This window comes from Rhinoderma darwinii, chromosome 1 (assembly GCF_050947455.1).
Source record: "Rhinoderma darwinii isolate aRhiDar2 chromosome 1, aRhiDar2.hap1, whole genome shotgun sequence".
Classification (NCBI taxonomy): domain Eukaryota; kingdom Metazoa; phylum Chordata; class Amphibia; order Anura; family Rhinodermatidae; genus Rhinoderma; species Rhinoderma darwinii.
The window spans coordinates 46,192,571-46,217,557 of NC_134687.1; the positions used below are offsets into that span (position 1 = coordinate 46,192,571).

A 24,987-nucleotide genomic window follows, 5' to 3' on the forward strand; every position below is an offset into this window, starting at 1 on the left:
ACATCTCTTCCAAGTCCCCCTTTAGCAGCCGCATACCGCCCTACAAAGAGCATCACTTATAGAATCACTGTAGGCTCGGCGTGGGGCTGCTGAATGCTATTATAGGGATATTTTAAGGAGGAATCACCACCCCATCCAGGAAAAAGTATTTTGGAGACCGATACTCTATAAATTCAGAGGATAAAAACCTCTGTTTTTGCCCTATGTTTGGCTCTACTCTGGAATATGCCAGGTGAGTAGAGGTCTATAGATAAGTTGGGCATATATGGTAGAAGCGTTACCGGTGCATGCGCCGAACATAGGGCCAAAAGGTGAAATTAACAGGCTCGAAGGCTCAATTCACTGCATTTGGGGCATCCGTTTGACGTACACGTCAGGAAATACTCCTGATATAACTCCCAAGAGCGTCTTTCCGGGGGTATACGTGAAATGTACAATACAAACAGTGTAAATAGAGACTTAAGGCGCTTCTACATTGCCAATTATGGGGAGAATGAGAATTCACAGCACACTCATCAGCTGATCGTATCGTTTCTGTAGCAGAAAATATGATCGTTGTCGGCAGCACATTTTCCTGTGTAAACACGGAGACGCGCTGCCGACATGATGAAAAGGTGCTGCCGACATGATGAAAATGTGTGGGGACAAGTGACCGGAGTAATAATCGCTCATACATTACGGATATCTCCTTGTGAACGGCAGCGACTCTCAGCGTCATGAATGATTATGATAGGAGTACGGCTCCCTAAACGGTGTTCGGTTCGAGAAGTGCGGCATACATACAGTCCGTATCTCACGGCCGTGTGAGTTAGGCCTCAGGGTGGCTGCACAAGCAGATTCAGTGAAGGCCAGACGTTCGCTTTAAGTCAACGAGGAAATATAAAATGCACTACAAACATGTTTTTTTTTTTTAGGTGGCATTTTTATTTTATTTTGTCTTGTGTTCTTTTAAATCACAGCACAGCCGGCCTTGGCATTCTTTTTTAGCATTTAGTGGCATTTTTCTCCCATAGACCTCCACAGGTTATTTTTTTCTTTTCCAAAAATAACCCAAGTATCAACGTGTGTTAATGACATTTCTTTATAGTGTTTTTTTTCAGGATAAATCATATGTTGCAAAGAAGAATCTCCAAGATGGGAAAACCCCCAGAGTTGAATGTGGCACAAAATTGTGGATAATCGGTTGTACGGTAAATAAGAAAAGAAGCAGGCAAAACAAATAAAGGATTCCAGACAATGAAGTTTAATAAAGCGAAAACGGTTACTACACTGGACAGCTTGCTCAAGAACTACAATGTATGCTGCTCATTTTCTCAAGGAAAAACTCCAAAACAGGTTTTACACACAGCGTGTGGTAAAAAGGTAAAGTGCATGAAAGAATGGCTGCTCAGATGAGTGGGGGAGGTCGGGTAAGAACTGATCATTCACCAGATCGACAGCAGGCCCGAAAACCACACTGCAGATTCTGGCATCCGCTGGCCGTGTCTGCATGAGGACCTGCGTGGAAACACAATCCGTGAGATTACACGTCTTATGTCACATCACAAGGTGACAATCAGCAAAATACCACACACAACACACAGGGAGAGGAAAGTCATGATGATCAAGGCTTCAGTCAACCTTCAGGTAACACTTTATGTATATTATGTTTGATGAACTTTAGGGAAGGAGAATTCTTGGACACCATTACGTCTGCCCGCACAGTCTTAAGTAAATAGTAGCGTGACGTGTTATCCACGGCGAGGTCACCTGACCACATTGTCCAGTGGTTGCAGCGCTGTACGCTGGGAGCTGCACTTCACTTCATCATGAACAACACTTTAATGTTGGAGTCATTTGATAAGGAACCTGCACCAGAACCATAATCGAATGTATGAAGGACGAGAGATGTAATGCACTAGCTGTCCGCACTCTTTGGGGATGGTCACACGGCTTATTTTCGGGCCGTAAACGGCCGAAAATTGGAAGCAGAACGCCTCCAAACACCTGCCCATTGATTTCAATGGGAAAAACTGTGTTCTGTTCCGACGGGCCGTTTTGAAAAACGGCAGTGAAAAAGAACTGCATGTCACTTCTTGAGATATTTTTGGAGCAGTTTTTCATTGACTCTATAGAAAAACAGCTCCAAAAACAGCTGAAAATCAAGAGCTGTTTTCCCTTGAAACCAGCTGAGTATATTCAGACGTTTTTGATTTTGCGTGTGCACATACCCGTAGCGGATTCTTCACTTTGAGGAACTAGAAGGCCATTACAGGCAAAATGCAAGCCGTGGGGAATCCCTATAAACCCTGTATGCATTACTTACCTGCAGCAGAGACTCAGATGACAGCCCAGACTTGTCCATACATTGGCAAAATACTTATGTGGCCAGGTTTAGAGAGACAGCACCACGTGCAGCTTCTGTGTTATCATGGGTCTATAATGCACATGGTGCTGTATAAACCATGTTCAGAGAATTAACAGAATTTCCCTTCAGCCCGGTCAGGGAAGACATAGCCAGTAGAGCAGAAGCTCCTGACAGTGCAAACCCCCCAGACGTGCATTAATAGACTAAATCTTTAAAGAGCAAGCCCAGTCCCTCCAGTCTCCTGCTCACACAATCCACGTTACCATTAATGTTGTCGCAGTAGTAGAAGTGTTCATCATTAAGAGAGGGACACGCCGACACCAGATCTTGTAAGCCAGATCCCGTCACATTGAGACATCCGGAGAGGTTTAGGTGTTCCAGGTAAGGTAATCCTCCGCCTAAGGTCAACGCCCTGTAATTAAACCAAACAAATCATCATCAGGAGTTCCGAATGAGAAATGTTGTACATTTTGCCGTCTGCTTATTTTCTCCTCCTTCCCTCAAGACAAGGCTGAGCTGCACAATCATGTCATTTCTCTACTGCTATGAGAGACAAGCAGCCACCAGATACCTCTGGCAACGCTTCTCTCGGGGCAAACAATAAAACTGGAGGGGAGTAAATCTATTTATTCAACTCTCACCCCCCCCCCCCACCCCCAAGATAGAAGTCACAGCATGATCTGTCAGTCACCATAGACAGGAGTCACTGAGCAAATCTACCCACATAAATCCCATGTCCATGGTCAGCTCTAGCCTTGAGTTATATTTGTCCTGGTTTGCTTTATACGCTGGGGTGGGTATACAGCTCTGCTGCTGGCGTCCCCTTTATACGATATGGATGAGCATATGGCTCTCGCACAGTCTGCAGCTGTTTTACAATAAGGCGTAGTCAGGTCTGGTCACCATAATCTAAAATGTCAGCTTTTCTCAGTAAATGAAAGCTTCTTTAGAACTGCACTATGGGAAGGCAAGTACACTTACTTTAACCCCTGCCCGTCCAATCACGTAACTACGTCGGAATCGGCGGTGCTTTGCCGCCTTCTCACGTACAGTTACGTGACGACAATAAACCGTCACCATGTCAAATGGCATGGTGACAAGGGGAAGATTGCGGCAGCGAGTGACAGATACTCACCGCTCGCTGGCACAGGACCAATGAGAGCGGTCCTGTGAAGTCTATCGCTGTGATTGGTCATTCAAAACTGCATGACCAGTCACAGCCTAAACAAAAGAGGCAGAATTCTTCTCATCACCGGCTCGGACTAGCTAGTTTCTGCCAGAGAGCTTGTGAGAGTCGGTGTGAGAAGTCCTGTACAGTTCCAAGTGACGTGTAAAAAAAGCGAATCAAGATCTCCCCAGATCTCTCCTGCCCCAGTAATTATAAAATAATCCCCAATTCGCCAACCCACTACCCCGGTGAAATTATTGCGTCATACACACACCTCCTGTGTATCATGCCACACAGCCCCTCCTGTGTATAATGCCACACAGCCCCTCCTGTGTATCATGCCACACAGCCCCCCCTGTGTATCATGCCACACAGGACCCCCTGTGTATCATGCCACACAGGACCCCCTGTGTATCATGCCACACAGGACCCCCTGTATAGGATGCCACACAGGACCCCCTGTATAGGATGCCACACAGACCCCCTGTATAGGATGCCACACAGACCCCCTGTATAGGATGCCACACAGACCCCATGTCGCTGTCTTCAGGTAAGATCCCTCGTCTTCAAGGGATCTGCGGCGACACGATGACACACACTCAAAATGCAGCACTGTCTCCGGTGGTCTGGTCGCTAGTCTCACGGGATCTGCGAAGGCGGCGCGATGACGTCATCGTGTCGCCTTCGCAGAACTCGTGAGACTAGCGACCAGACCAGGAGAAGTCGGTGCTGCATCTGTGATTATGTGCCATCGTGCCACCGATAGCCTGCAAATCCCCATGTCACAGATCCGTTTTTAACGATTGTTACATGTATCGACAGCCGTTAAAAACGGATCCATCGACTTCTATGGGGGCCGTCAGGCCGTTAAAACGGCCAAAAATAGGACATGTCCTATTTTTTGACGGCCATTATTCATGGGCCGTTAAAAAACCGGCCGTGTGAATACACCCATAGAATATCATTGTTCTGAAACTGAGCGTCACACGGCCGTTTTTCACTGTCATGTGAATAAGGCCTTAGTCACACCGAAGTAAAAGATTTTTGAAAAACCCCTAACAAAATTCTCACTATACCCCTAGATGAATACCTTGAAGGGTACAGTTTGTAAAAGAAGGTCAGTTGGAATCACTGAAATAGCATACGAGATAAAAATAGAATTTATTTGAGGGCATCATTTCATTTAAATGTAATATTCCTTCAATAAATTATTATTTTTTTATATCATTTTACGGAGTTTGCCTATTATTATAACTATGCCCGGCCATATAAAGTGTTCTATTAATTCTTATAAAGTGTTTGGTGATGTGGGTATAGTTCTTTATATTTGGAGGTTACTCAATTTACGAGCTGTTCCTGTTCAATACGTTATCGGCTTTTTTGTAGTTCAGGCTTTTGCACAACCTGTTAAACCCGAAAATACTTCCAGGAAAGCTGACAATACCTTAGGGGATTAGCGATCCTTTACTGTCCATAAAGATGGTGCTGGACACTGCCCTTTTATATATTCTGTAGGTGATTGGTTGTTTTGCGCACATTACGGTTCCTACTTTTCCGGGCAGGTACCTGTAATGGTGTGCCAACGTCCCTTGGCACGTTCGTCTCTGATATAGAGATTGATGGGGCTGAAGAGACGTTGTATGACCAGTCCCATTGAAAAAAAGTAGTGACATTATAAAGCCCTGTTCTTTCATCCTGTGAACACGCTCAAGTTCTAAACATTTTCCTCCAGTTCTCAAATATATTGCCCTTCAGTCCAATACAGTTCTAATTTAAATTCTCCCTGCTTTAACTATTGTTTACAGCTGTGGACTGACACATTTGTTGGCCATCTGCTTTGTTGGCACGACAGTTACATACACTGGCAAATGCACTTCTACGGGTTAATATGCGGTGGAAAGCAACCATGCCCCAAAAATAATAGATTTGGTAAAAAAAATTACCACCTAAATACCACGATTCCGGCTATGAAAACCTAGCGGTACAAACCCTCATTAACCCCCTTAATGACCGGGCCTGTTTGTACCTTAATGACCAAGCCAGATTTGTCAAATCTGGTATGTCTGACTTTAGTGGTAAAAGTAGACGGATACAATTTGCGGAAATTAATAAAAAAATAGAAAAATGGAAGAAATTTTGTAAAAATAGCCATTTTCCCTTATTTTTAACTGCAATATGTCACATATGTACACACATACTGTACAATTTTTTTAATTAAATATATATTTCTATCTCTTTACTCTATTTTGGCAGCACTTTTGAAAAAATAAAATACATTTTCAGCAATTTAGAGGACTTCAAAATTTATAAAATTATTATTCAATTTGTAAGTACATTTTGTTTTCCTGCACCAAGCCAGGTTTTCAGAGGCTCATAGGTGTCAGAATGGTGGAAACCCCCACAAGTGACCCCATTTAGAAAACTAGACCCCTTAAGGTATTTATCTAGGGGTATAGTAAGTATTTTGACCACGCAGTTTTTTGCTAAATTGAATACATAGCAGGTGAAAAAAAAAAAAAAAAAAAATTGCACTTTTTTTAATAAAAGTATCAGTTTGAAGACCGATTTCTTTGTAAAGCGACCATGAGAATTAAGAAACACACCACAAAATCTATCACCCTGTTTCTCCTGTTTTCAAAAATACCCACATTGTGGCCCTAATGCGTTGCCTGGACACACGGCAGGACCCAAAAGGAAGGGAGCACCCGGAGGATGTGGCTCATCTAATTCTACCTATTGAAATAAAATGTACGCTTAGCCGATCCATAGCTGGGAAACAGGAACGTGTATGGCTTTAGTTTATGTCTGTATAAAACTTAAGACGTTTTCCAGAATATAACAATGAAGGCCTATACTTAGGACAGGCCATCAATGGGTTATCTGTTGGGGTGCCACCCAAACAAAGTGAGTGAGCATCATGGACTCTTCAATGTTTACCTGGGCACAGCAGCTCACTTGTACACATGGCAGTGCCATTCAGGTGAATGAGGCTAATCCGCAATGCCAGACACCGCAGCAGGTACAGAAGAGGCGCTGTGACTGAGCTCACTCACTGTAATCTGGTTTGGACCCTAAGGATCACTTATTGGTGCCCTATCCTAAGGAAAGGCCTTCAATGTTCTAATCCGGAAGACCCCTTTAGGCGAATCGCATGTTTAAGTCCTGCATACAATCAACCTTTCCCTATCTGAATGGATCTGACATATTTGCGAAGGCCACTATGTACATAAGCGCCTCTGCTATAATAATGCTCTTCATTAGGCCAGTACATCACATTCTCCAGAGATGGTACCAGTGTCAATATATTAGCCCCAGCCATGGCCTAAACCATAAGGGTATGTGAACACGATGAGAGGCTTTTACGTCTGAAAAGACCGACTGTTTTCAGGAGAAAACAGCTGCCTCGTTTCAGACGTAAATGCTCCTCCTCGTATTATGCGAGGCGTCTTTGACGCCCGTAATCTTGAGCTGCTCTTCATTCACTTCAATGAAGAACGGCTCCAATTACGTCTGAAAGAAGTGTCCTGCATATAATGTATATAAGTGTCCTGCATATAATGTATAGAAGTGTCCTGCACATAATGTATATAAGTGTCCTGCACATAATGTATATAAGTGTCCTGCATATAATGTATATAAGTGTCCTGCATATAATGTATATAAGTGTCCTGCATATAATGTATATAAGTGTCCTGCATATAATGTATATAAGTGTCCTGCATATAATGTATATAAGTGTCCTGCATATAATGTATATAAGTGTCCTGCATATAATGTATATAAGTGTCCTGCATATAATGTATATAAGTGTCCTGCATATAATGTATATAAGTGTCCTGCATATAATGTATATAAGTGTCCTGCATATAATGTATATAAGTGTCCTGCATATAATGTATATAAGTGTCCTGCATATAATGTATATAAGTGTCCTGCATATAATGTATATAAGTGTCCTGCATATAATGTATATAAGTGTCCTGCATATAATGTATATAAGTGTCCTGCATATAATGTATAGAAGTGTCCTGCACATAATGTATATAAGTGTCCTGCACATAATGTATATAAGTGTCCTGCATATAATGTATAGAAGTGTCCTGCATATAATGTATAGAAGTGTCCTGCACATAATGTATAGAAGTGTCCTGCACATAATGTATAGAAGTGTCCTGCACATAATGTATATAAGTGTCCTGCATATAATGTATATAAGTGTCCTGCATATAATGTATATAAGTGTCCTGCATATAATGTATATAAGTGTCCTGCATATAATGTATATAAGTGTCCTGCATATAATGTATATAAGTGTCCTGCATATAATGTATATAAGTGTCCTGCATATAATGTATATAAGTGTCCTGCATATAATGTATATAAGTGTCCTGCATATAATGTATATAAGTGTCCTGCATATAATGTATATAAGTGTCCTGCATATAATGTATATAAGTGTCCTGCACATAATGTATATAAGTGTCCTGCACTTCTTTTGACGAGGCTGTATTTTTACGCGTCGTCGTTTGACAGCTGTCAAACGACGACGCGTAAATGACAGGTTGTCTGCACAGTACATCGGCAAACCCAAATGAATGGGCAGATGTTTGCCGACGTATTGTAGCCATATTTTCACGCGTAAAACGAGGCATAATACGCCTTGTTTACGTCTGAAAATAGGTTGTGTGAACCCAGCCTGAAGGAAAATACTGGTTTATTTATAAAATGACTAGCCTTATTGCAAATGTTTGGTGAGGATTCCTCTCCCATTATTCTATAGCGGATTGGTCAGCATATTAGAGCTACAGGTCCGTACTCCTATTAGCCAAAAAAGCACAAAAAAAACAAAAACAGAATGTTGTGCCATCTGGCTAATAAAAGTGCTGAAAAAATACACCAGACTTAATAGTTAGGAGTTCACTGTATTCATGGGGAGAGAACTCCCCGCTGCCCCCCAATCTTCAGGCCGGTGATTGACAGGCTGTTTGTGTGCGCACGCACGCACACACACGGAAGAGCTTCAATCATGAATACAGTGAACTCATAACTACGGCCACTGTATTCTTTCATCGCTCCTACAAAATGTTTTTGTGCCACTTTGGCCAATAGGTGTACGGACCTGTAGCTGTGATATGTTGTTCAGAAAAAGGATCTTTGCTTGAAAAATTCACAGAAAAACTGCTGTTCAAGATACTTACTATCAATCATTACTTGATGTGATTTCCGAGAGAACTCAAAAAGCAGCAGCTATATTTATTTTTTCCTCCAAAAGAGTAAGGGCTCATTCAGACGAGCGTAAAACTCGTCCGTGTAAATCATACACAGCACACGGACCCACTGATTTCAACGGGGCTGTTCACACATGCAGGAGTTTTCACGCAGCACGTCCGTTGCATAAAACTCACTGCATGTCCTGTATTGGTGCGTTTTTTCATGCACCTATGTGCCCATTGAAGTCAATGGGTGCGTGAAAACCACGCACAACACACGGATGCACATCCGTGTGCTGTGCGTGATTTGTGCATCAATTCCATTGAAAAATAAGAAAGACGTGCTTTGCGAGTGCGTGAAAGACACATGCCACTGGCAAAGTACAGATGCAATAACGCAACGCAGACGGACCAGATTTACACACGTATTTCACGTGCGTGAATCGGATACACTCGGGTGAAACTAGCCTTAGACGAAAATTACTTACACGTAACTTTTAAAGATGTTACGATTACTCTATGGGGGAAAAAACAAACTACAAAAAGTCTCCCTGGCCTTGAAGAGGTTTTTCCACAATTGACACTTAACACCTGTCCACAGAATGGATGATAATTGTCGGTTTGCTGCGGGCCCCACCACTAGGATCCCCCAGGGCTCACAGAAACTGGGGTCCCGAGTCCCCGTTCCTTCTCGCAGCATGCGCCCTGCTGCTCCATTCATAGTTTTTGGAGCGGACGGAGACAGCGGAGTACATCGTTTGGTTGTTTCTGTCAGCCCCATAGACATTGAGTGGAGCGTCAGCATGCTTGACCTCCGCTCCATTCACACTCCTCCTCACTGCGGTCGTGCAGTGAGGAACAACGGTGGGTTTGGGACTCTCGTTCTTGTGATCAGTGGGGGTCCCAGAAAACAGACATTTATATCCTAATATGTGAATAGCCAATAACCGTAAAACCCCATTTACATGACCACACCATGTGTATTATGCAAGGCTGAACAGGAGACACATATGCAACCTGCTATTGTATTGACATGTAGTGGAAGTTTTTATTGCCGGGCCACTGGAGTGATCTAACTGGCCCAAGTAGATTACATAAGGTTTTGCTAAGGTGTTATCCTAGAGAGTTACATAGTTAGTAAGGTTGAAAAAAGACACATGTGCATCAAGTTCAACCAAGGGACGGGAAAAGGGAAGGGAAAAATTTCCACACATAGGAGCTTAGATCTTTTTGTTCTAGGAAATTATCTAAGCCTTTTTTGCAGCATCTACATTCCCTGCTGTGACGGCTCCTGCGGTGACTATTCCATAGATTCACAGTTCTCACAGTAAAGAAGGCTTGTCCCTCTGCAGATTGAACCTTTTTTTCTACAGACGGAGGGAGTGCCCCCTTGTGTTTTGAGGGGGTTTTACATGGAACAGGATTTCACCATATTTTTTGTATGTGCCATTAATATATTTATATAAGTTAATCATGTCCCCCCTTAGTCGTCTCTCTTCAAGGCTAAATAGATTTAATTCTTTTAATCTTTCCCCATAACTTAGATTCTCCATGCCCCTTATTAGCCCCTGTAAGCAAGCCAGTCAAGCAGTCAAACAAAAGTTTGCCCTTGATGAACGAACACCTGCATATTTCGGAATTGAATATAAAGCAACGTCAGAATATACCTTTATTATTTGAACTGTTCTCTTTATGATCAGAATTCACCATATATTTAAGTAGGAAGCATCCGGTTTGCTGCTTCATACACAAAATATAGGCAGTTGTTAAAAGTGATCTGTATTTTGCTGCTGGTCTTGTAGGGAATAGTTCCCCCCTTAAAGGGGTTGTCCCAAGATTAAATGTTAGCCCCTAACCACAGGATAGGTGATTACAAGCTGATTAGCGGGGGTCCGATTGCTGGGAAGCCCGCTGATCACTAGAACGGGGGTCTCGATCCGCTGAATAAATGGAGTGGCAGGTTGCGCATTTGCTCTGCTGCTCCATTCATTCTATATGGCACTGCCGGAGATATCCGAGCGCTGTACTCCGCTATCTCTGGCAGTCCTATAGCCTCCCACGGTCGTACCCCCTCTGATCAGCATGTTATTCACTAGAATATTGTTAGGGGCTAACATTTAATCTTGGGACAACCCCTTTAAGTACACTTCAAATGACGTGTTAAGTGATCACTTCCAACCAGCCAGCAATGTTAGTCGTGGGAACAAAGTTCAAGCAATCAGATTCTACTGGAGGACTAAGGAAAAGTAATAACCCACTAACCTGAGACCACTATCGGTGACCTGATGACAACCGGAGAGGCTGAGTAACTGTAACACACGTGCAGCACGAGGCTCAGACTTTGCACTCCCAGAGAAAGAGTCTGTAACCTCTGACTGGGGAGTCCTTTTGCCGCCTTTGCACAGTGCAGAGGGCTCTGGGAGTGCTTGTATAGTCCTTAGTTTTGCTCCAGCCAAACAGAATGAATGACCACAATAGGTATAATCATTTGACGGATATCGATACTGCCAGCTACCATTAGTCCTTATTCCAGGCATTGGCTTCCAATTGCAACATCCATTAGCAAAACAATTCATATTGGAGGACATCTCCAATACACTAAGTCCATCAGTATTTCTAGATTTCCAGTCGCCAGCATCTTCAATGTCAGCCAGCCTCTCAGAATCTAGAATCCAGTAAGGTGGAGATGGATAACCGTCACAATGGCTAGATCGCATCCATAATTCTTCAGAAAATAATCCGCACTGGCCACCTATGCACTGCATGGCGTTAGTCCTTATTCTGTTGTGCATTCCTTTTCTCCCCCAGGTTGATTTAGCATTTTTGTTGTTTCCAGAACATTTAAATAATCCTTTCCTATAACACGGTAGAACGCCAAGCGCAACGCTCAGCCTTTCCAGGGTTAGGTCACTGATCTGATCACATCCAGACAAGTCAATGCGACGAAGGTTTTGACAACTGCCAAAATACCACCTGAGAGGCAAATAATAGAATTATTAAAATGTGAAAATGTTTCAGAATATATAGAACAATATTTGATACTTTAGCAATTTTTTAACATTTGTATCCACATATATAACACATCTGTTCTAGCTGTAAACCAAGGCCTGTGAGGTTAAGGGGGCAGGGAGTTAGTAGTACTTTAATGTTAGGCCGCTTTCAGACAAGCGTAATACGGAGGATTTTTGGTTACGGACGCAAGACCGATAACTCCCATATTTCACAAGAACCGGAGTTAAAAGCACTCAAATGGTCGCAAATTCGGGTGTCGAGTCCGTAATATGGGAGCAAAAAAGCATCCATATTACACTCGTCTGAAAGAGGCTTTAAAGAGCTTTCCCCCAATATAAATATCTATTAAAAATATAACATTGCCATCAACGTCTAATCCGGTGTCTCACCTGTGGGGCCACCGATATCTAGAATTGAAGAGACCTTTTTTATTTTTTATATGAAACATCAGTATTTCCAACCTACTGTTGAGCTAGGAAATGCAACATGACCCCATTCACAAAGCTAGGTTAGGAGGGGCGCTGACCTGGAAAAAGCTGCACAGCCCAAGGTATTAGTGTTGGTTTCCGCATTCAAACTCTAAACCGCTAAAACCTCTGAAAGCGGCCTTTAAGTGTAGAAACCATCCAGACGTGTCAAAACAATTCTTAACTTGGATGTCTAATTTTATAGCGGATACATAAAACATGTAGTATACGTCTCATCCTATCCTGAGGCCTGCTGGTGGCGTACAAAAAACAGATGAGATCTAAATAGGTGCCTGAGGAGAGCCAACACCTGAGTCCTGTACCAAGATCCCTTCTGGAGTAGGACTTACAGGGCCGCCACGTGAATTCCATTTTGAACAATTTTCCTCATTTTGGAAGTGACGTTTTTGCATCAGTTTTTATATTCAGGACCACATTATATAAACTTACCCATCAAATGCGGAGTCTGAAATATCTGTCTGTGTAAGATCCAGAAATTCCAAATTGGGGCAAAGCTCAAGCATTTGACGAATCTATAGAGCAAAACAACAACAGTTATAGAAAATGCCTAAGCTGTTGATCAAAGTTAAATCTCTCTACGCTTGTGGGATGTGAATACCATTTTGCTGCTGGCTGCTGAACTGTACGCAAGTACAAGGGTTTTCACTGAACGACCAACATGGGGAAGAACGTTTTGAATTAGACCATGCAGTAACTCTTTTTCTTGCTGTGCCACACTTATAGAGGAAGAATAACCATCATCTTCAGGCTCCTCTGTAAGAAAAGGAAACACATGACTAAGAGAATGAATATCTATCCATCATACATATATACCAATCTATCTATAGATCTTCCTATACATACATTACTATAGGGGGTGCAGACCTTGCAGGCGTAGAAGGGCCCTGGAGCCATAGGGGGCCCAAAAGATCCCTCTGTCCCATATGAGGGACCAATAATACAAATGCCACTTGATAGTTGGGTGGTCTTGTTACAGAGTTTGCATTGGGTGTCAGGAGCTTCAGGTAAGGGCCTGTTCACATCAGCGTTGGCTTCCCATTCCGGGGTTCCGTCGGAGGTTTCCGTCGGGTGAACCCCGCAACGGAAAGTGAAAATGAAACCACAGATTCCGTCACCATTGATATCAATGGTGACCAAAACATTGCTAATGGCTTCCGTTTGTCACTATTCCGGCAGGTTTCCGTTTTAACGACGGAATCAATAGCGGAGTCGACTGCGCTATTGATTCCGTCGGAAAACCGGAAACCTGCCGAAATGGTGACGAACGACGGAAACCATTAGCAATGTTTCCGTCACCATTGATATCAATGTCAAAATATAAATTTTTTTCTCATTTCCACAAGGACTAAAGGGGAAAAAGCACCACAAAATTTGTAAAGCAATTTCTCCCGAGTAAAACAATACCCCACATGTGGTCATAACGGGAAAGAGCACCATTTGTACTCAAATTTAGCAGGAATGGTTTGCGGAGGCCATATCACATTTACAAAGCCCCTGAGGGGACAAAACAGTGAAAACGCCCATAAAGTGACTATTTAGGTAACTAAACCACTTGAGGAATTCATCTAGGGGTGTAGTGAGCATTTTGACCCCACAGGTGTTTCATATATTTTATTTGAATTGGGCAGTGAAAAGAAAAATTTAATTTTCTTCCAAAATTTTCATTTTCTCAAAAAATAAAAGGTGAAAAAGCACCCCAACATTTGTAAAGCAATTTCTCCCGAGTACGGCAATACCCCATATGTGGTCATAAACTGCTGTTTGGGCACACGGTTGGGCTCAGAAGAGAACGAGCGCCATTTGGCTTTTTGAGTGCAGATTTTGCTGGATTGGTTTCTGGTCGCTAGGTCGCATTTGCAAAGCCCCTGTGGGACCAAAACAGTGGAAACCCCTCAGAAGTGACCCCATTTTGGAAACTATACCCCTCAATGTATTCACCTAGGAGTGTAGCGAGCATGTTAACCCCGCAGGTGATTTGCAGAAATGAGTGCGCACTCGATGTTGATGAGTGAAAATTTGATTTTTTCCATAGATATGCCAATATGTGGTGCCCAGCTTGTGCCACCATAACAAGACCGATCTCTAATTATTATGCTGTGTTTAATGGTTTTAGAAACCCCCTACATGTACCAAATATGTATGGCTTTTTTTCAATAATAAAGGACTTAATAATGGAAAAAAGGCGATTGAGCTTTATTTTATTACTTGAAGCGGATTATATTTTTTACAACTTTTTTTTTAGTCCCACTAGGGAGCTTGAAGGTCTGTCAGATTTTTTCTCCAATACATTGCACTACCTATGTAGTGCAATGTATTAGATATCTCAGTGATTCACTGGCAGCAAGCCGATTACGCTTCGCCTCCGGTCGGGGCCTAATCTGCTTCCGTAATGGCAGAGCTGGAGGCCATTGTTAGGCTTCCTGTTAGGGCTGCCGATCTGCTACCAACCTCTAAGATGCAGCGATCGCTGCATCTAAGGGGTTAATGGCAGGAATCCGTAACATACAGCCGACATCCACCGTTGATGACGCTGGTTCAACTCCTTAGCTGGCGCCATTTTGCCAGCGGCTACGGAAGCCTTTCATGCCCCACCTCCGGGTGTGGCCTGAAATGCTTCCGTACTAGGCATACCGGGAGGCTAGTGTTAGGCCTCGGGTTGCCTTTGCAGCCACCGGCAAATTTCATTGCTGGGGTGCCGATGAGCTGCAAACCCCTTAAATGCAGCGATCGCTTTTGACCGCTGTATTTAAGGGGTTAATGGCGGGGATCGGAGAAAACTTCGGTCCACGCCATTACCCCAGGGATTTAACTAAGATACAGCTGACACCCGGGGATGGTGGCATGACTCCGCTTCTGAGCCGGTGTCCACCGTTTGTCGTATGGATACGGCAAAATGCGGGAAGCACTTGCTTTCCATGACGTATCCATACAAATCTTGGGAAGGGGTTAAGACAACCCTCATCGTTAGGGCAAATGTGCATCACCCCCATCCACCCAGGAAACCCCTCTATTACCCAGAACAGAGTGCTACTAAAAAAGCTTCGCTCCCGCTCTGGCAGCTCCGCCCCAGCCATCTATTACATGGTTGTCCATACATTTCAATGAAGCACACCCAGGCAATATTCCGTACCAGACTCATCAATGTCAGCATCCTCATCCCAATCCTGGTATGCACGGCTCTCATCCTTCCTACTGGACACCCACTCCTCATTTGGCTCAGTGTCAAGGTGAGTAGCTGCCCCGTTGTACCAGTTTCCTATAAGAAGACACTTATCACAATGCAAAAAGGAAATAAGCAGGCAAGGTAAACATGACAAGGCATGACTAGGCAATATACTGTCCTAACCATGTCACACTCAACAAAACTGGGAAAAACAAAGCAAGCGTTGAGATGAAACAACACTGATCTCTGTTACAGAGGGACAGAACACATCCTATGTAACGATGCAATCTGCTCAGTCCTTAAACAACAGAAACTAAACCTAGCCAGATAGAGCAAACGCCGTGTGTTACAGAGAAGTGAAGAAGTTGAAATTAATCGACTACATAAATATTACAACATATGTGCAATTATCAGGTCTTAAGCTGGGCATTCAGATGAGATAACCGTGCCATGTTTACTGTCAGGGAGAGGACAATAAGCGCAGTCATGCTGCCCCCATACAAATTAGGTTGTCTGGCGATGTCACTGAAGTCGGCAGGCTCAGCTGACATTTATCTGATGTGCATGGCCAGCTTTAGTCTTTGGCTATGATGATGATGAAAAGATACAGTGAAAAGGAAAGAAAAGGAGGGCTGAAAGGACTGCCGGTTTTGCCCAAGTTTCTACGTACCTGTAAAACAGCAGAGATGAAATAATCTCACTTCAATATTGCAACAAAGAAATTACACAATAGTTATCTTCAAAACCAAAGTATTAATGCAATGAAACGCTAAACCAGAGGATATGAATAAGAGGTCATGTCCGCAATTGCGGTGTTCTCTGTAGTATTGATTTCAGCTACGACCTAAAAAACGATTCTCACGTGTACACACTAATATGTAATGCAGCGGGCACCACCATCACCAGGAGCTATAGACCCCAGAACATTGGCCTCAGTTTTTAGTGATAAATATTGCAGAATGTACCCATGTGACAGATTCTCTTTAGCTCTACAATTATCTGACACTATATTAAGTCACACCTCGTTGGCCAAATTTGTCAAGTCTCTAAACAGGGAAAAGATAGAGTTTTAAAATAGGTGTTTTTCCTTTAGATAGCACAGACCTGGAGTCCACATGCGGAAAGTTGGTGTGACTCACCTCTAGCCCACAGCACAGGATACAGATGTTTCCAGAGACTTCCAGCCTTTGCCAGCTGTGCCCATTTACTGTTTACTTGACAACAACGACACAGCTCCTGCGGATTAAGGTAACTAAAAATTTTCAGCATTACCTCCGGAGGAAGATGACAAATAGATGTCGCGCTGGGCTGAGCAGCTGGCTCTGTAACAACAAGAAATCATCATACATAACGGAGAACATACAACAGCACTGAAATGATACAGCAATAACAATTTCCATGGAGCTGTATGAAGTCACATTTTTACAGGAATATATTGAGATGAAATGTCCCAACACAATGCAAGCTGCCACTACAGGTGTGTTCAGGCAACTAAAATATAAAACGAATACATGGAGTGTGTCTGCGCCTGCCAATCAGGAGAGGGTAGGACACATTACTTTACTTGTACTGATTTTGAGTAATAAAGTTTTTCATTTACTTCTATTGCGAATTTTAGTATTTTGCTAATCTGTGAGGTCAAATGTGTGACACCCGAGTGGAGATAATACATGGCTTGTTTGAGGGCAAACAGATGTTTAAGAGATGCTGATGACAAAATAGAGAAAGAATGAGGAAGAGAATTCCAGAGAAAAGAAAGAGAGAAGTTCTGTATATAAGAGTGGAAGGAGACGAGTGTTAGAGAAGAAACAGTTATGGGCACAGAGTGGTGGTTGTCATGGGTCCATATTATCCTGTTCCTAAATCCCGAAAGCGTATCGCACAATTTAAGTGAACTCAGCGCCGAGCCAAAATTATTCATAAACCCGAGTCATTAATATTCCCCAAACAAAGGTTGTTACAAGGAAATGATCCTGCACAAGGGACTTGCATGGATTCTTGATGTACCCCTCTGGTTATGCACAGCATTACATGTGGTAAGCACGCTGGCAATAGGCCTTACCCTCCTCTGACTTTTCATCCACCGAATATTTGAACACCTTTTGAAGCTCTTCTGCCTCATTCCAGAGACTCAGCCCTCTGAGAAGTTCTGCGGGGTCTTTCTGGGAGCTGTGCTGGGCGATCACCATCTTTTTAATGTCCTTGAGCTCATCATAAGTAAAGTATTCCATCAACATGGGCTGAAAAACCTAAGAGAATGCTCATTTAGTCTATATGTATACACCTCATGAAGCTACTATTCTGATAGAGAGCCGGTCAGTAGGCTTGGAGCCACTAAATCCCTGCATGCCATTACGCAGCTGAGGGTTAATGTTCCAAACCGGCCGAGGTCAAAAACGGATGTTTTAGGAATAGTTAGTAAAGTAAATGACAACGTACCGAGAGTAGTCGGGGTAAGGAGTCCAACGGCGTAAGGCACATTGCGCACATGAAGTAGAGGACAGTACCCCTTGCTTCACTGTGCATGAGCACTGTCCTCCACTTCACGTGCACTATGCGCCTTTTATCTGCTCCCGGCTCATCTTGCCAAGTTAGTTACTATACCCCGAGGAATTTTTTGGGATTATTTTTTTTTTTTTTACGCGGACAGGTTTGAAACACTATACACCAGCTGTATAACGACATGCCGGTGGTATAGTGGCTCCAAACTTACTGACAGTTTCCCTTTAAAACACACATTTTAAATGGAGGCCCTGCAGCTAACAGGTGGCCATTATTAAGACAAAGTAAAATGAATGCAACTAGAGAACAATTAGAAATGATAGACCACGGCACTTACCTCCTCCTCTTCCTTCATATGAGGAATGAAGTCGCTGGTGAAAGCCTCCAACCTCTCCTTCAGCTGTTGGGCATAGTTCAGCTGCTCATATTCATCCTGAGAGCACAGAATAATGAATGAGTGACAACATTTTGTGTGGCATATAAACAGTTAAACCAGACCTTTAAAACACTAGGTTACAAATCTTGTCAACGTAGTTAACATTTTTACGAGGGACAGAAACGAATACTTATCATGAGGAAGTTTCTTCTAGGACGGTGGTGTCCCAATCTCGTACAATCTCAGAGTTCCTCAAAATGACATTAACCCCTCAATGCATCAGCTGAAAAATCACATGACCCCAGCACTGGAAACGTTCCATGGTTGGCCATCTTTCATTATTTTTCAAAGTAAACCCAAATATTTAAAATAGGTTTCCCGGAGAGAGAAAACTGAAAGCCCATTCTGAGGATAGGCCATCCATATCTGATTAATGGAGGTCCGACTCGGCACTTCCATTGATCAGCAGTTTTGAAGGGGCCGAGGTACTCGTGTCAGCGCTGCTTCACCTTCATTGCTCACGCTGCTCAATACAGTCAAACAGTGACACGTTTGTTCAGTTTTACAGCCTTCTCCCACTCCTGTCAGCATTTGATAGTATTGAGCAGTAAAGGGAACAAAGGGGAAGCAGCGCTCCGAGTGCTGCAGATCCATCAAAGCAGCGGATCTGCAGGGGTGGCAAAAGTCGGACCCCCACTCTTCTCTTTCCAGAAATCCCCCTTAAAGAGGCTCTGTCACCAGATTTTGCAGCCCCTATCTGCTATTGCAGCAGATAGGCGCTGCAATGTAGATTACAGTAACGTTTTTATTTTTTAAAAACGAGCATTTTTGGCCAAGTTATGACCATTTTCGTATTTATGCAAATGAGGCTTGCAAAAGTACAACTGGGCGTGTTGAAAAGTAAAAGTACAACTGGGCGTGTATTATGTGCGTACATCGGGGTGTGTTTACTACTTTTACTAGCTGGGCGTTGTGTATAGAAGTGTCATCCACTTCTCTTCACAACGCCCAGCTTCTGGCAGTGCAGCACTGTGACGTCACTCACAGGTCCTGCATCGTGTCGGCACCAGAGGCTACAGATGATTCTGCAGCAGCATCGGCGTTTGCAGGTAAGTCGATGTAGCTACTTACCTGCAAATGCTGATGCTGCTGCAGAATCAAGTGTAGCCTCTGGTGCCGACACGATGCAGGACCTGTGAGTGACGTCACAGATCTGCACTGCCAGAAGCTGGGCGTTGTGAAGAGAAGTGGATGACACTTCTATACACAACGCCCAGCTAGTAAAAGTAGTAAACACGCCCCGATGTACGCACATAATACACGCCCAGTTGTACTTTTACTTTTCAACACGCCCAGTTGTACTTTTGCAAGCCTCATTTGCATAAATACGAAAATGGTCATAACTTGGCCAAAAATGCTCGTTTTTTAAAAATAAAAACGTTACTGTAATCTACATTGCAGCGCCGATCTGCTGCAATAGCAGATAGGGGCTGCAAAATCTGGTGACAGAGCCTCTTTAATGAAAGCTGGAATTGGGGAATATATGAAACAAACCGGTTGGATCTTCCCTGTTTGATTCTATTCTTTCCCAAGAGAGATCCACAATTTTCTCCCCCCTCCACTTCCATATTTGTCTGAGCTAAATGTACTTTTAAATGGAAGACATAAAATCTTATTCGCTGGCTAAACGCTGTACTGATCGACAATGTAAAAACCTTGTACTGCCTATAGTGTAATAAAGCGGACCCATCCAGATCACATACATAGGACAGACATGTAATAGGTATAAACACATTACAATAAAGGGGTTATGTGTGGACCAAAAAGTATTAGCAGTATATTCACTGCAGTATGCGAGTACACTCGCTTATATACATCCTGGACCCGTCGCGCTGATTCTGAGATTTTAATAGCGCTACCAGGGGGACCAGAAACCTAATTGCACAGCCTTCTTTGACGACGATACAACTCTACATCACGTGTCCGACCCCGCTGTACTCCATGTACTCGCAGTACTACTGCTCCTGCTTGTACATAGACTACAGCGGAGCCGGACACATGATGAAGAGTCGTGTCGTAATGAAGGAAGACTGCAACTAGACCTCCGGTCCCCCGGCAGCGCTATAAAAATCTATGACTGTCTCAGAATCAGCGCAACGGGGGACCGGAATGTATATTAGCAAATGTATTCACGTACTGCAGTGAATTTTTTCTTAAAAGGAGACGCGGGTATTAAGGCCATAATGCAGACTTTAAAAAGTGTCCGATATTACAGCCACCTAAAGCCGGCATGAGGCCTCATGCACATGTGTATTTAATTCGTTCTCCCTCGGTAATACATAGGCAATGTTAGTCAGAAGAACTATGTATGTTCCTATGTTTGCATTCCCGTATGGATTCAGCATAACTCAAACCGCTGCGTGTTATCAAAACTAGTTCAAGAAAAAAATTGAGCAATTTCCATTGACAACCAATCAGGTTTCTGCCTATGAAAAATGAATCGCTCTGGCGTACTCGAGCCACCCACGTATGACATGGTTGGATGTACAGTAAAGGGCCACACGTGGCCAGACCTGCAGTGGACAGCAGGCTTCTATATAAACGAGTTGCCTTCATGAGACATCCCCCTTTAATTATGAAACGAGCATTGCTGTGCTAAACACAGATGGACGTTTACCTTCACATTTTTCAGCCCTTTTTCGAAGAGGACGAGCATCTCAGAGAGCTTGTTGTCGGAGTGGACATTGTACACGGTCTGGCTGCGTTGCTGTAGCAGGCCGATGATGCACTCATTCTCAATCTGCTCATGCATTTTGAACTCCTTGAAGGTCTCATATAGAGACTGCAGCAGAGCTCGGAAGTCATTATTGTTGGAAAAATTGGTCTTGGAAAGCTGTGAAAAGCAAATACAATACATTAAAGATCAACTTAGAAGTTTAGATCATCTTCGACTCCGTAACATAAAGGAATTGTCCTGGGTGGGGGCTGCTTTTTATACTGATGACCTATACACAGGATAGGTCATCAGTATATGATCGGTGTTGGTCCGACACATGGACCCTGCACTAATCAGCTACCCTGGCTCCCTCCGGGCACCCGAAGCTATGCAGGTGTAGGAAGCAGAAGGCTCCGACCACTGTATAGCAGCCGTGCTGGATTACTGCAGCTCTGCTTCTATTCACTTGAATAGGAGCAGACCTGCAGTACAGCCGCTATACAGTGGTCGGAGCCTTCTGCTCCTGGGACTGACACCTGCATAGCTTCTGGTGATTGGATCTATATCAGGTGTCGGAACTCCATCGATCCTATATTGATGACCTATCCTGTGGTTAGGTCATCAATAAAAAAATGCAGCCCCTAAATTGTACAAGCCCTTTAAGCATGCAGACAAAAAGAAAGAAACACAATGACAATAAATGTATATGAAAATAAAGAAAACCACAAAATAAGAATAATTCCGAAATAACATAACTGTCACAGATCAAGGAACTCCAATCTTTCTAAGAAAGTATCACAATATCCTGTCATAAATGAAAGTCCTCACATACTCGATTATAAAAGCCATGCCAACCTGAAGTGTGATAAAAGTCCCTTAGGTGATTGCGTCAGCTTCACCAACATCATAAACTAAAGCAGAACAAATCATTGACCTTAAAATTACATTTACGATATTCAGTCAAAGCAAAGAATTTTTTTTTTGGTTAAAGAAGCACTCCGGCAAAATCCCCCGGATTTAAAATGTGAACAAGTGAGAGGTAGAGAGGGATATTGGCTGGCCGGGCACTTTATTTTATCGTTAGCTTAGTTTAGGTAGTTTGCTCAATGAATCATTTTTACCCCAAAAATAAATTTTCCTGTGAATAGCGGGGGCCAAACATGTCTACATTGTGTAACGTATGACTTTGTAAGGGCCGGTTGACATCAGCGTTGGCTTTCCGTTGAGGGGTTCCGTCAAAGGTTTCCGTTGTGGAACCCCGCAACGGAAAGTCAAATGGAAACCACAGCTTCCGTTTACATAACCATTGATATCAATGGTGACGGAAACATTGCTAATGGTTTCCGTTTGTCACCGTTGCGGCAGGTTTCTGTTTTTTCGACGGAATCAATAGCGCAGTCGACTGCAGAAAATGCACAGAGGTGGCTGCGCAGCTCGCTCCATTGTTTCCTGTGGGAGTTACGGAAATAGCTGAGCAAACTAGTGGGGGGTACAGGTGTGGGGACCTGCATTTATCAGACATTCATTTGGGAATAACGAACTACAGACACATCCGCTATACATGGGTGATGAGCATCCAAGTACATTCTGCGTGAACAAAACTTGATGTCAGAGCACAATGCAGGAACTTCCAATATTGGTGTGTGGGGGAGGGTTTCCTCTTTTTATTTCAATTGCTTTATTATATTCTTTCTATACAGAGACGCTGATCACGCCTTCTTGCATGCCTCTTAGCCCCCTTTAAAGTAAAAAAAATAAATCAGGCGTACACAGCGCCCTCAAAGGCAGCACATACATTAATGGGGTTCGGATATCAGGACAGTGGTTTACGTGAAAAGTTGTTAAGGTCATTTGTAGTTTAGGATATAGTCTAGGATTTAATGGAGGCAAACATTGTGTCTCCATCTTATTAACACCTTTACTGAACGTGAACAAGAAGTGTGGCTAAAGGGATAGAGATGAGGTTGCCTTGCCTCCGGCTGGGGGGTAGCTTGCAGCAGCAGCAACTTTCCCCACTGCTCCCTCCATAGGTTTTGCCGCATAAAACAGAGCACAGGAGGATACGAATCTACACAACTGGCTGTTTTAGGTGCTTGCCGAAAGTCTGACAAAGTCTTTGTTATCTTATCTTTGTTTTCTTTCAGGTTCCATGCCCCTTCCCGCTCCAGGACCTACTATTAGGTCACGCTAAGTAGAACGTCCGCGCACCGTGGCCTAATAGTAGGTCATGGGAATAACCAGCAATTCCGCGCCCCCCCCCCCCCCTCCGGCACTTTCATGAACTGTGACAACTGCTGACCCGCACGGCAGTTGCCGCAGCTCCATCCCCAGGGACCGATCACGTTGTCCCTGTCGATTAACCCCTTAGAAGCCGCGTTCAATAGCGATCGCGGCTTCTTAGGGGTTAAAGCACCATTGACATCCCGCAACATGATCGCAAGCGCCAATGGCTGCTATGGCAACCGGAGGCCCAATGCCCTCGGCAATGCCATCTACGGAAGCCTAGTAGGTTATGACAAAGTCAGGATCCACTATGCTTGCTGTCAGTGAGTAGCTGACAGCTCTAATACAGTGTATTAGAATTGCGATCAGGGCCTCCTGCCTTCAAGTCCCCTAGTGGGACCAAAGAAAGTTGTATAAAAATTAAACGTTTTAAAGTAATAAAAGTAAAAGCTGTACAGTCCTTTATTATAAATAAACTATATATAATGGATACCGGCGTGTCCGTAACGGCCTGAACTACAAAAGTATTGTAGTAGTGAACACCATAAAAGAAAATAATAAACCATACTAGAATCACAATTTTTTGGTCACTTCACCTACCAAAAAAATGTAATAAAAAAAAGAGCTCAAAAAGTCAAATGTACGTAAAAATGGTACTGGTGGAAACTGCAGTTCGTTACGCAAAAAACAAGCCCTTTCTTGATGGAAAGATAAAAAAGTTATGGCTCTTAGAATATGGCAACACGAAAAGTAAATGATTAAAAAAAAATAATAATTATCTGGAAAAAGTCTATTTCCTGGTTGTATTTTTTTCATTCACTTTCCTTACATGATTATGGGGCAGCCGTCCCGCTTGAGATGCTGCAACAAAAGTTACGAGAGATCTGCTTTACATTAGGCACCTGTAATAAGGAAACAAAAGGGGTCCCAACACCAGGGCTCAGCAGCCTTCGGCACTCCAGCTGCTGTGAAACTACAACTCCAACCATGCCCTGACAGGCATAGGCTGTAAATGCATGCTTGACGTTGTAGCCTCATAACAGCTGCCATACACATTGGATGAAAGTCAGCCGGGTCTCGCTGACCAACGTGCATGTAGGTGTCCCGACTCTCCCCCAACGACAGATTTCAGGGGACACAACGATCAGGCATGTTGGGGTAACATGTCTGATCCTTTGTTCCCAAGAGAGAGAAGCTGCTGTCAGAAGAGTTTGGCAGCAGTTTATTCCCCTCTTAAATCGAAACCACATGTACGCTCGGACGAGTATGCATGTTTAATGGAGGATTGGGAAGGGGTGTTCGAGCCAAAGTTTATAGCAATAGCAGTGTGCGAGTAGTTAAGAATACATTAAATATAGTGCCATATAATAAAAAGTCTAGTAAACCTAAACAACTTAAAAAGTTAGGGGGGGTGAAGTAGTACCCGTCTAGACGCACTGGCTACCAAGCTCCTGTGACTACTAGCCCGATGAAGACACTATGGGAAGCTGCTACTTTTATTCTTCTACCTGTGACTAACACGTCGGAGTAAATCTCCTAATGTCGCTTCCTTAAGCAGGTCATGGAATGTATAAATATAGAAACTGCAAGCTAATGAGAAACAGCCATATCTGTACATGTAGACCTTACACGGGTCACGTGCAGCCATAAAGCGCAGCTACGAACCTCACTGCTTATGCAAGGGAAAGATTAGTGGTCACGTCCCAGACGTTCACAAACTAACTTTCTTATCTGTTCACTCATGAGACCACACACTGCCCCACTCTATAAAGTTCTTCAACA

General features: G+C 43.4%; 1 protein-coding gene across 1 annotated transcript in view; it reads right to left on the reverse strand.

Annotated features, from left to right (window-relative positions):
* Window positions 1–1,222: 1,222 nt before the first annotated feature.
* FBXL5 (F-box and leucine rich repeat protein 5) overlaps window positions 1,223–24,987 on the reverse strand; it is a 40,195-nt gene continuing 16,430 nt past the window's right edge. Inside the window, exons 2-11 of the mRNA XM_075858272.1 lie at window positions 20,944–21,159; window positions 18,228–18,323; window positions 17,451–17,637; window positions 16,528–16,710; window positions 15,356–15,481; window positions 12,824–12,978; window positions 12,655–12,737; window positions 10,988–11,698; window positions 2,611–2,759; window positions 1,223–1,497 (exon numbers count right to left, since the gene is read on the reverse strand). Of these exons, the coding sequence (XP_075714387.1) occupies window positions 1,421–1,497; window positions 2,611–2,759; window positions 10,988–11,698; window positions 12,655–12,737; window positions 12,824–12,978; window positions 15,356–15,481; window positions 16,528–16,710; window positions 17,451–17,637; window positions 18,228–18,323; window positions 20,944–21,159 (1,983 nt within the window). The 3' untranslated portion in view covers window positions 1,223–1,420. The remainder of the gene's footprint in view (window positions 1,498–2,610; window positions 2,760–10,987; window positions 11,699–12,654; window positions 12,738–12,823; window positions 12,979–15,355; window positions 15,482–16,527; window positions 16,711–17,450; window positions 17,638–18,227; window positions 18,324–20,943; window positions 21,160–24,987) is intronic.